This window comes from Pempheris klunzingeri, chromosome 17 (assembly GCF_042242105.1).
Source record: "Pempheris klunzingeri isolate RE-2024b chromosome 17, fPemKlu1.hap1, whole genome shotgun sequence".
In the NCBI taxonomy this organism is placed as follows: domain Eukaryota; kingdom Metazoa; phylum Chordata; class Actinopteri; order Acropomatiformes; family Pempheridae; genus Pempheris; species Pempheris klunzingeri.
The window spans coordinates 20,628,742-20,641,126 of NC_092028.1; the positions used below are offsets into that span (position 1 = coordinate 20,628,742).

Consider the following 12,385-nt stretch of genomic DNA (forward strand, 5'->3'; position numbering starts at 1 on the left):
TGTGTAAGACTCTGGGCTTCAGGTGTCTGGATGCAGAGGATTCATGTCTGTGCCTTGCCCATTTTGAAGATCAGCTTGTCTTCACATGTGCATTAACCAGATTTCTGACTATATTTGGATGCTAACGGGAACCAAATGCTTCCCTCAGAGGTCTGTGTGATACTGATCCAAATGCATTTGCCAGGCCCAGAAATAAAGCATGAGATTCTCACTCCCCTCATAAGGCGGCTGAATGTAAAGGTGGTCTGTCGCAGTAAATGTGGTGCTCCTGTTTGGGATTTCCAAAGAAATTCTGTGCTCCACTTTATTGTTCCACTAGAAAATGTTGAAAAAAAAAAATATCATGTACCATCTTTTAGTAATCCTTCTACTGATGGCCTAATAGAAATCTTTGTTTTTCCAATCTTCCTGCAGAGAAATTCTTCAAAGAAATTCATGAGGAAAATGCCTTCAAGTATCACTCAAAGGCATTTTCCTCATGAATTTTATTATCTTCATCAAATCCAAACAAGACTGTAGACTCTACTGAACCTGAGACAGCACTGTATGGTGTAGAGTGTCACCCAGGTTCAAATATCCAATTTGTTTTTTTTACTTTATATCATGTCTAAGTCACTTTATTGTGTCCATGACTCATTCAGGGGGTAAATTAGCAGCTCATATAAATACTGATTGACTTTGCTTTGTGTGTTGAGAGAAAAGTGGACCTTTTATTGGATGTTTACAGTCCCTCCTGTCACAGTTTGGAGTCTCTCAATAGTCAATTGGAACTGATGAACGGATGGTCACTTGTATCCGACCTGTCATCTTCTGTCAAACTGCAGCCTGATAACCCATCTCTGCTGTCAGCCCCGGAGGAACAACAGGGTGTGGTAGCGCCCACAGCACTCTGACTGAAATTACAGTGAGCGCTGTAACCGTTCGGACGGCTGTACCTGCCAAAATCTCCCCACAATGGCCGTTCATCTCCGCTCCACCAGACGGGCTCAGGCTGTGGCAGAGTTCAGAATCAGGTCATTTCATATTAGAAGACTCAAATCCCACGGTGCTGCAGCAGCTCCTGAGCTGTAACTACATTACCGCGGTCTGATGTATTTTGCATTGACAGACGACGAACTTCATGTGCAGTGTCTTGGAAATTTGGACAGAAATTATTAAACAGTCTTTTTGGGGTTTTTGGGTCTCTTTGTGTTGCACCTTTTGAAGCTGATTCAGACACTGACTAAGCTCGGTCGCAGCATTAGTTGACCGTAGTACCAGTGGCAGGTGTTATATAAGATGTAGTTTAGTCTTTAACCTCGTCTGTGCTAATTGCCTCCAGGCTATCAAGGCTGCATCCCCAGCACACCTCCACACTGAACAAAGCACTGACCACCAGTACGTTTGGCAGAGCTTTCTGCTTTAGATTTTAAAAGCTAAAATACCATTATCATTATCTGCACCTGCTTAAACACAGCTCAAGTACTGAAGAGATACATATTAAAGCCTATTGATATTAAAAAGCAGCAGTAATTCCACTGAATACTGCCCAGTGAGTCTGTCTTCTCTCTGCAACGTAGATAAATCATGCCTGAAAACGTGGTGGACCACACGGCTCATAGGTGTAGGAAGGCAATCGGCCCTGGAATAAAGAAGCCTCGGCGCTGCAGCCTTCTCTAAACTCTGCGAGATGATATTTATAACAAATTTAGATGAATAATTTTGCATTAACTGTCAGTGGATGTTGTCAGAATTGAAAATCATAATTGCAGTGGCACTGCAGACACGCTGGGCGGCTGAGGCACATTTTTAATTCCAGGTATAAATGTAATATGGATAATTCATATCAGAATACAATCTGGACACGAGGCGAATGTTAATGCGAGCTGCAAAGAGGGTCACTATGCTTTTGTGTGGCTCACAGCCTCACCGGGATGAACACGGAGTGTGTGTGCTGGTGGATGGAGACTAAAGTGGTTAAAGCAGCTTGTGCCATATTTACATGAGACAGTAGTAATGTTTGACTGTCTGTTGAACGGAGCAGCTAACAGTGATGTTTTAATACGTTTAGCTTCACTTAAAGCTCGTTAAGAGCCGTTGATATGGGCCTTGTGACACAACTAGTAAATCATTTACTTGAAGCAGCTGCCTGGGCTCAAACTAAACTTCAATAAACTCAATTTTTCCTGAGCGACGGCTTGTTTGTAAATGCAAATAGACACAATCTGAGCACTCAGCTTCCACAGGGACAGACGATGTTTGAGCGATTTATGAATAGTTCAGATAACAGACACAACAAAGGGACGATAAAACGGGTCAGTATATTTTCTCTTGTCCTCTGATAATAATTTATCATCAGCACTGAGTGGCGGCAGCAATCTTAATACCACTTCACTGCTGGAACGTGCTGCTGCTGCTGCAGCTGCTTCACAGCACAGAGCGTCTGAGCATGCTCACATATCTCTGACAGGCTGATTCCTAGACAGGTAGGAAGTCTGACCGTCAGAATTCACAAACGGGGCAGTTCGTGTTAGAGAGCTCTCTGCTTCTCCAAGAGGCAATTTACGAATTCAACAATTTAAACAAACCCATTGAGCTCTCCCACGCTCTCTTGACTGCCAAACACCCAGTAGCCATTGTGCTCCAAACACTTGTCCACGCTTTCCTCCCCCTCACCCAATCACCTTCGCTGCTTATGTTCAGGTCTGGTTTGCAAGTAACTTAATATTTCATATTGGCTTGGGCACTAAATTATTCCAATCAGCTTCGGCATTTAATGTTTACAATGGCTGATCTCCTCAGCAGTGTTTTGTTTTTTATACAGGGAGGGAAAACTCTGACCTGCATCTCATACAAATTCAGAATTCGCCATGAAAGTATACAAATACCAACTCGGTGTGTTTATTTCATGAGAAAGCTCCTCGCATTATGTAGCTCGCTCCTGCTGAACTTTTTACTGGTTACTTATTTACACATCCAGCAGTTATGAGGCCACATCATCATTTATTTGGAGTGTGTTACCAGCCAGATGTTTAAAGCCCAACGTTCTCTCTCATTTAGCTCCATTTTTGGTCTCCTCCACCTCCCGTCTCCACTATGTTCAACAGTTAGTCGCCATGTGTCTGTCTGCTGTTTGGTACTGAGCTGGTAGTGTCGTTTTTTTGGAGCTATTTAGCCAGAAACAGCAGGAACCTTACACCGAAACAGCAAAACTACTGACAAGACGGCTAAACAAGGAGCTGAAACGCTGCAGATTGAGGTGCTAATTCTCTGTAGGGTCATCTCCCCTTTCACGTTTCATACTGATTTATTAGAAAAACACTGCTAGATGCTTCAAATTGAGACGGCACATTTCTCAGTACTAGTGATTCTCATTACGGAGCAGCACATGACGCTGTGCCACCCTTGCTCTGGTGACGACAGGCGGTTAGATGACACAAATTTGGTCAGGCAACATATGCACGTAAATATTTTCCACATCCCCAACACAGAGGTGGAAGTACAACGATGGCTTGCCGGTCTGTGAGTCAGGCGTTGCAAATTATTTGGGACCCAGTCCTCGGTGTGACGCTGGCTCTCCTGGTGTGCTGGAGGTGTGATGAATGAGATTCTCTAATACAGGGAGACATTTCAGTGGCGTGCAATTTTAAATCCTCATATTGCGGCAACAAAGTGTACAAGTTAAGGTCTAGTGAATATTCTCATCAGTGATTATAGTCTGCAGCCATGTATAATAAATTCAGTGTGTAATACGCCTAAGCAGCAGCCCTGTCCTCAGCATTATGCAGAACACAGGATTGTTTTCTGCATGTGCTCTCTTGCATTTAGAAATAAGCAGGGGGGGGGGGGGGGGGTCTACGGCCCCCATGACTCATCGCTTTAGGTCATAAACACAGCCTTGCTCCTCATCCAGTTTGAAACATAACCTGCGTTCATATTTATCAGGATAAACTTCTTCTTCTGTCTTTTTTTTTTTTTGTAGATTAACTTATGCAATGCTCCGCAGAAAACCAGCAGGGTGCAGACATGAGCTTTCTGTAAAATGTAATCTCCATCAAAAAATAATCGTTGTGAGATGGAGTTTTATGGTGAACTTTACGCAGCAATGAAACAATTCACAACGTAATAAGCCCTCGTGTGCAGCAGCACGATCATTCCCAGCTCTGCAAGTGGGCACATGAATGAGGAGCAGCAGCTCTCCGCACCTCCAGATAGCTCAGATAAGGAGATCTGACGTTTGGAGTCCTACTTGTGCACGGATAGAGGGGAAAGTGGGTGTACACACTAGTTGTGCCGTGTGGCTGCACGGTGCTTCAGTTCGGATGAGCTCATCCAGCCGATGCGCACATCGGAGGATCCTACCGATGTGAGAGGAGCGAGGAGAGCAGCAGCCAGAGGGGGGGACAGTGGATGATTTCTGCGCAAAGGCTGCAGACTTTCTGCACAAAGTCCACAGAGAGGAGCGTGAAGGATTGGAGAGATTGAGTGGATTCGTAGGTTCCCCGCATGGTGATGTGAATCCACTCCTGTATCGCAGACTGGACTGGACTTCGGGCTGCTGAGAAGAAAACCCACTTTAAACACTCACTGCTGTTCATTTTCTTTTTTTTTTTTTTTTTTTTCCCCTCCACCTCTTCATAAAATGCCAGGATTCCGTTCATCATACTCTGCCCAGTTCAAGCCAGGCTGCTCATTTGGAAGGACGCCAGACCTCCAGCCTCTCAGATCCGCAAGTTCAGTCCAATAAATTGTGACATTGTCCGTCAGCCTTAGAATAAGAGATCGATACTCAGAAGGGGCGCGATATTCTTCCGGAATTTTAACGATCTATTTCCCTGCTCTCCTTATAAAGATGCTGTTTGCTCGGACCAGGCAGCTTTGGTGTGGCTGCACGCTGCTTTAGCTGATACTGACTGATTATTGCTGTTGATTTTTGTCCATGCAAGACTCTGGGTGGAAACATGTCTGGCCACTTCTTTGAGAGGATCACTGCTATCAGAGATGGCATTTTGGTCCAGCACTTCGGTCTTCACCTCTAAAGTGCCCCGGAAAATCTTATTCATGTTCACCCTCTCCCTCTCTGTCACCTACTTGTTCTATAGCTTGATGAGCTGCTACAACTCGCTGCAGTTCCCCCTGCAAGAGAACTACGCGTACCAGGGGAGGCTGGTGACGGAGGAGACAACTTTTGGGACGCTGAGGGAGAAACTTTATTCCGCTTCCCAGGGCTTTACCCAATTCACGGAGGCCGAGAGGACCACCGCGGTGTCCGCCGCGAAGGACCATGCCGAGGCCGAGCACAGGACCGTGGAGTGGATTAGGACTCAGCCGTCTCCGACTAAGTCTGCGGCGGCGTATCACACCACCGCGCTGGAGCGGGAGCACCAGGAGGTCAGCACCACGGACAGCGAACTCAGGGTGAACTGCACCATGGATTACGGAGAGAAGAAACTTCCCCAAGCCATCATCATCGGGGTGAAGAAGGGGGGGACCCGCGCCCTGCTGGAGGCTCTCCGGGTGCATCCGGACGTCAGAGCCGTTGGGAATGAGCCACATTTCTTTGACAGGAACTACGAGAGGGGGCTGGACTGGTACCGGTGAGTTACCCCCCCCCCCCCCCCCCCAATCCCCCCCAGTGTTTGTGCATGCTTCACCAGAAATGACCACAAATTAGTGTGTGTGTGTGTGTGTGTGTGTGTGTGTGTGTGTGTGTCAGTGATCACTTCATTTCAGTGCAGGATGGAAATCAGCCCTGCAAAAGACAGACAGACAGACAGACAGACAGACAGACAGACAGACAGACAGACAGACAGACACAGAAAACCTGCTAGAAAGAGAAATAATCCATCGCAATGAGCAGCTTTCTCTGCCAAAGTTAATGTGCTGTAAACTTTTCCAGTCAATCTGCAGATTGCAGCACAATAACAACATGACAACAGCAAAGAACTGATGTAGTGGATCTGCACACACACACACACACACACACACACACACACACACACAGGCCCACATATAGGCTGCATGGGATCAGCAATGGCAGCAAAATAATGCCTAAAACAACCACAGCAGCGACGCTCACGTGGTTTATGGTAAATGTCTAAAACATGATAAAACTCTCTTCTGGTCCTGTAACAATAATTTGACTCCTCCTGCAGGCGAAGCAATGAAGCGAGCTGCATAATCAAACACACACTAACACACACACACACACACACACTAACACATGGATCTGGTAAAGAACAAACCCACACTGTGCCACAGGTCTGTCTGCCACAATCTTAGTTTAAGCTCAGGCCCTTTAACAGGGTTACACACAGGCTTTTTTAAAACATCCAGTCCTAAGCTGCTTGTTGCTAAATCACGTTTTAGTTTACACACATGTTAGGTGCTTTGCTGTGTTCTCCTCTTGTAACAATGAAAAACACAACACGCAGTGAGAGAATCGTCATGTGATGCTCACATTAAATTATTAATGTGATGGCGGTAATTTCTAGATGCCATCTTTGACACTGACCAAGAAAAACTGGCTGCTTATTCAGTTCATTATTCCTTCAGTTTGAATCTCCCTTCCAGTCAAACACACTCATGCATAATCACGCTGGCAGATTAAAACAGAGGGGAAGAGTCCTTTACATTTTGAGGTTGTTGGATTGTGTGTCGCATTGGCTTTATTATTTTGTAGACATAAAAATTTAAAGGAGGACAAGCTCAGTTTTTTGGTTTTGTTTGCGTTGTTTCCGATGTTTACTCTGTTTTGATTTCACAATCATTGGGGATTCAACAAAGCATCAGTCACCGGAGCACCTCCTTCACGTGGATCTCATATGATCTGAAATGCAGTCGTGCTGTCAGCGCTTCTGGTATTTTGTTTCCCAGCTGCTTCTCAAAGGAGCTTGAATTGTTTACACCACCTCTCGTGTGTGTGTGTGTGTGTGTGTGTGTGTGTGTGTGTGTGTGTGTGTGTGATGGTTTGTGATGACATTCACTTTGAGTCCAGGTTTATTAGCCAGAAGAAGTCCCTGTTTATCATCCCCATGTTCATTGGAGAAAAAAATCAATTTGTGGGTTCATTCATGGTCAGTTGGTCATGGCTCAGCTCGGCGTTGTTCCCGCATAATGATGTTTGACCAGGGGAATTTAAGATTTTCTAATGGAGTCAATGAGCTGATGAGAATGACGATGACTCAAAGTCCCGTCTGTTTCTCTGTAGATCCCGAGTCTGTTACGCCGGTGTTTGGGTTGTGGAGCATCTGCTTTCATCTTGCTGCATTGACATGGGAGCTCTCGGCTGTTCATTTAGCCTGTGTTAATGCAAGCTGTTTCATCGCGCTTACGGTGAAAGGCTCATTAGACAGGAGGATGACATGCTTACATAAATAATAATAAGTGTGCTTGTGTGTTTTAGGGCCCCTGAGCCAAAAAAAAAAAAAAAAAAAACACATCCCAGAAGGAGCCGTCTGCCGTTGTCCTGTGTACGACATTCACCTCAGTCGGGTGCATTCTGGGGGCAAAGGACCATACAGGCACCAATGGGTGCTTGGATAAATGGCTAAGAATAATCCCAAGCTGAGCCTCTATTTCAGATGCCAGATGCTGAAATAAAAGAATCATTCAGACCACGTTTGTTTGTTTGTTTCTAAATGATGCATTATACTGCAGCTCTCCTCTCCGTTTGTGACGCTCTGGCTAATGTGCACTTAATGGAAGTGAAATTATGATCAGTTACAGATGTTTGCAAACCATTTGACATTGGTGTTGGTGAATGAGACCAGTAATCTCATAGAACGTGATTCATACATTTGAGCCTGTCTCGGTAACACCTGCTCCACATTATGATGGATGTGATGACAAACTATGGGGAATGTAACCCAGTGGCATCTTCTGAGTGTTTGCATTTACTCCAAAGCTCATTCAGTCTGGTATTAACACAGTGGCTCTGTGAAGCTCGTGTTGCTTGGTGATTGATTTGTCCTTTACAGTTTATCCTACAGATTTTCAGGTTTAGTGATATTTACGAAGAACGGTGTGTTTGTGTCCGGTTGTTGCTGCTGGCGAGCGTTTAGGGGATTATTCTCCTGCGACTTTGTGTGACGCTCCGGAGGGAAGGAAACAAGACGGAGGAAGGTTCCATTGAGTTTTGGCTGTGAATTAAAGAACCTGCCATGAGGAGAGGACATAGTGTGGTTTCATTCATGCTCGCCTGGAGCCTCTGCTGCTGCTGCAGTGTTGTGTGGGTCACTGAAGGTCATGGGTAGTAGGGTTAGTCTACCTGAAGAAGACTGTGATATCTTTTCAGCTGAATCTTCAACATTTAGTTCCCACCTTTCAGCTGCAGACACCTGATTTGGAAACAGCGTCTCTGTGCAGGAGTTGGACAGTAAATGCTTTTTGCTGTCACTTTTTTTTAAAGCTTAGGCAAAGTATCATAAAGAACCAACCAAGGATGTTATCATTACCCTGGAAAAGGCTTGACATGGTCAAACGCCTGTGACAGTGAAAGGAAGAAAAAAAAAAACAGGAAATATGTGCTCTTTTATGTAGGCAGCAGTGAACGCCCCCACCTTTTCCACAGCCTCTGTGTTGGGAGGTAAAGCAACCAGCAGGCTCTCACTGAAGTAATACAGGCAGCAACCTGTTTATAATGTGTGGAGGCTGTACGTCTGTTCTAGAGAGTGCCGACCCTAATAACTGCAATTTAATTTTTAAGGTATTTAGAAAATAAATGAATAGATAAATGCAACGTAATTGACTAAGTGGAATATTTCCAGGGGGGCTTGAGTCAGTTATTTTTAGGGGAGGATGCACAGTAAACTGTGGACTGTATCACAGTCTGTGTTACAGTAGTGGGATTGACTAATGCTAATGTTTCCCATAGACATAGATGTTTAACATAGACAGATGCTTTTCCTACAAATCATGCAGTGTGTTTAATTCACTGTTAGAGAAGGTTTTCTGATCCATTTTCTCCACTGCTGTTCCGTTTATTACTGAAGATATACTAAAGTCTTACTTCATACAATCGTGCCTCAAAAATAGCACAATATTTTTACTGTTATGTTGTTTTAGCTGGAAAACTGACCCATTACAGACACCGTGAGCCGCTGGAGGAAGAGGAGGAGAAAGAACAAAAGTAATCTGAACTAGTGGGAAAATAAGAAGCAGCTTTTCTATTCCTGGGGGTGATGCAGACAAAAAAAAACAAAACAATGCTTTAAAGACCAATATTTTGTCTACGTGGCTGTTTGGACAAGTTCAAATGAAGTCTGTGAAGTATTTCTCATGGATGTGGCATGGAGAAGGTTTTTAGCCTCCTCTATGAACACAGAGCTCCATGTCTATTCAAATGTCTGCACACATCTAATATTCACATCAGGACTCCAAGTTTAGTGTGAGTCTGCGACGAACCTTCATAGACGGGCCCAGATTGGTGATTGGTGCTGCCTTCCTGTTTTTAGCACTCTTGGACAGTTTCTCTAGTGTGCTTTGGGCTTACTTGAACAAGTAATTAGCGATGTAGTGCCATCATTACCGTACACAGAGGACTTTCAACAGCCAATTGGCGCCTTAATGTTGCCTCTATTTCTGAGTAAAGAGGATGAGCCACCACCACAAGGATTTAAGCATGTCTCAACCTGGTGCAAACGCCCATCCTGGAAGAGGAAATGTTTGATGCACGATGACCAACACAGCAAATGTTGATCAGAATCTGTGCCAGTGTCCTTTTACACCAGTGGGAAGACAATGTGCCTCACAAATTGTGCTAAAGAATATCATCGATTATCGATCATAGTTGAAGATGTACGTCTGCTGTGGGTGAGCGCTCTCAGCAGCAATTCACAGTAGTTAAATAGCAGCTTAATGAAGGCTTATTGTTGAGGTTGACTGCCAAACAAATAGCATTTACTTTATTTTAGTTCTAACCAATAAGGTTTGAAGGGAGCCGCGGCTGAAACAAGAACCAGAAAGAACAAAAGTCTAAAAAAAATGCTGTCTGAAGAAGAAAAACACAAACACGCTGTGATCAATTACAGAACGGACATCTGTCTGATTTATAGATGGTTAAACTTTTACGTTACAAAACGAGAAAATGCTAAATTTTCAGGCCCACTTGAGTTGACGTGCAGATTAACAGAGGCAGCATCAGCCAAGCCACACCGGGAGAAATAACACCATCTTGAAAAGTGTCAGATTGTCCGTTTCAGATTAATTCCAGTCGAAAAGCATGTGTGTCCAGATCAAATAATACCGCAGGAGGCATGAGATTTCTCATCTACAGAAGCTCAGTGGAATTCTGCTCTGCATTGATGTGTGAACTGGACAGTCAGCAAAGTGGGAGCAGCTATATCAGTCTTTCCACAAGGAGCGAGAATCGGCTGTCTTCACGCCGAAAGCCTGGTGTTGTGTTGAGAAATATGCTATGTAATAACGGGGTTATGCAATAAATATGTAATTAAGTGATTTGGAACGCTGAAGCACGAATGTGTCCTCAAACATCTCTAACTTATGATTAAGATTCAAGCAGATGAAAAGTGCATTTCACTATATGCTGGTACTCTAAGTTTAGGCTTCGGTGTCTGCGTCCGCCAGAATTGCAAAGTTGAACTATTGCTGATCAAAGAAAAAAAAAAAAATCGATACAAGAGTCTGAGATGCAGCTGCGTCGATTTGAACCAAATTCTGTGTGAAATTCATCAAAAATCAATGTGGCTGCGAAACACTGATCTTAAAACTTCAAGTAACTCTGTCTTTGTGTCCTTGTACTTCTGGTCTGTGTTTATTGTGTGTATGTGTGTGTGTGTGTGTGTGTGTGTGTGTGTGCACGGATCCCTTGTAACATACAGTACCTACTTTAAGACATCCACATCCTGAAAATGATCCCACATGGAAGAAAACCGGACTCTGCTTTGCATGAGACTGAAATCTGGACTGAAGAGCTGCTACGCTAAAAAAGATGCATCAATAATATGAAATGTATCTGCAGCGGTATGTGGACCGTGTAGCTGAACACATACTGAAGCATCGGAGAGGACGAGATGCACAACCTTACATCCACGCCACATAAAACACAGAACAACATGTGCGCTGCTTGTAGAGGTAGAATCAAACCCTCTAGAACGAGTCGTCCATCCCTTTAATCTGTGTATATGAACAAGCCTGTTTATTGTTTTACACTCACATCCAGTCCAACAATAATTGGCCAAGAGTCATAAATTATACGTCGCTCATAAAGTTTCTCAGTGTTAAGACTTAACAGGACATGAAATTGATTTCTATACTGTAGTGAATCAAACCAGCCGCCGCTGAGAGTGTGTACTCCAAGGTAACAGCAGGCCCAACGACAGACAGTCCAGTGATCTACAGAGAAACATTTGTCCCTCTCTGTAACTGGAGTGCAGATGCTGCATATAAAAGCACAATAGGTATCCTGAATATCTTATCGCTCTCTCAGGCCAGCACGCTGCAGCTGCCTGCCACCCTCTGCAACACCGAGCTGCACCGCAGACTCTACGGATTTGACCCAGTGTTAGAGGATTTACAGCCAAACTCGCCTGTTTATGAGGTGAACACACCATTTATCAAAATCATAGCCCCACAGTTGGGACTTGGCAGCATTAAATTAAAAGCTAGATTTTAAGGAGAACAAGGCAAAGCAACAGCAGGTCGTAATATTAGTTTGAAGTAGCTTCATGACTTTCATTTGTACGCTGCACGCAACCCTGATCCTGACCAGCATTAGTGAACAGGAGGAGCAAAGTAAAGGACAAAGCGAGAAGATTATGACGACATGAAATTTAGATATTTCTGATCAACATATGACAAAATTACCTTTTACATTGTCTCCTGTGGACGGTATTTATAAATCAGCTAACTGTTAACCAGGACCAAAGTTTAACTGAGGTTTGCAAGCTCTGATATCTCTGTGTTATTAAAACGTCACTTAAACGCCCCGTGCAATAAAAGTGGAGGGGATGTGCCTGGAAATCTTTAGTGCGTTGCTTTTACCCTTTGAGGGGCTGCGTTCCTGGGCTGAGAAACGTTTCGGCACCGGCTTCCAGCTCCATGGTGATTAGTCCCAGGAGACATCGTTTTTTTATTCCAGCATACTCTGAAACTTTAAAAGGATGTCACAGAATGAGCCTTGCCATTTCCAAGGACCTTTCTCTTTGTGCGAGTTGTAATTTGCTCTAATCAATAGATCCTACGCAGCTGCAAAACTTTTACCCCAACCAAGGTCACACAATAGAGTGCGTTCACTCATCACCTTATCAAAGACATAGATCCTTTCTTTGCTCTGCATTGTGAGAAATTCTCTCTCTCTCTCTCTTTTAAAAACATTTTTTTTAAGTATATTCATGGAGGCAGTGTCAGTGTACTACATCTGATTCACCTGCTGTGGGACTTTGAA

The 12,385-nt window shown here is 44.1% G+C and overlaps 1 protein-coding gene across 1 annotated transcript in view; it reads left to right on the forward strand.

Annotated features, from left to right (window-relative positions):
- The first annotated feature begins 4,980 nt into the window (after positions 1-4,980).
- Positions 4,981-12,385, forward strand: part of hs3st4 (heparan sulfate (glucosamine) 3-O-sulfotransferase 4) — a 71,719-nt gene continuing 64,314 nt past the window's right edge. Inside the window, exon 1 of the mRNA XM_070848122.1 lies at positions 4,981-5,576. Coding sequence (XP_070704223.1) covers positions 4,981-5,576 — 596 coding nt within the window. The remainder of the gene's footprint in view (positions 5,577-12,385) is intronic.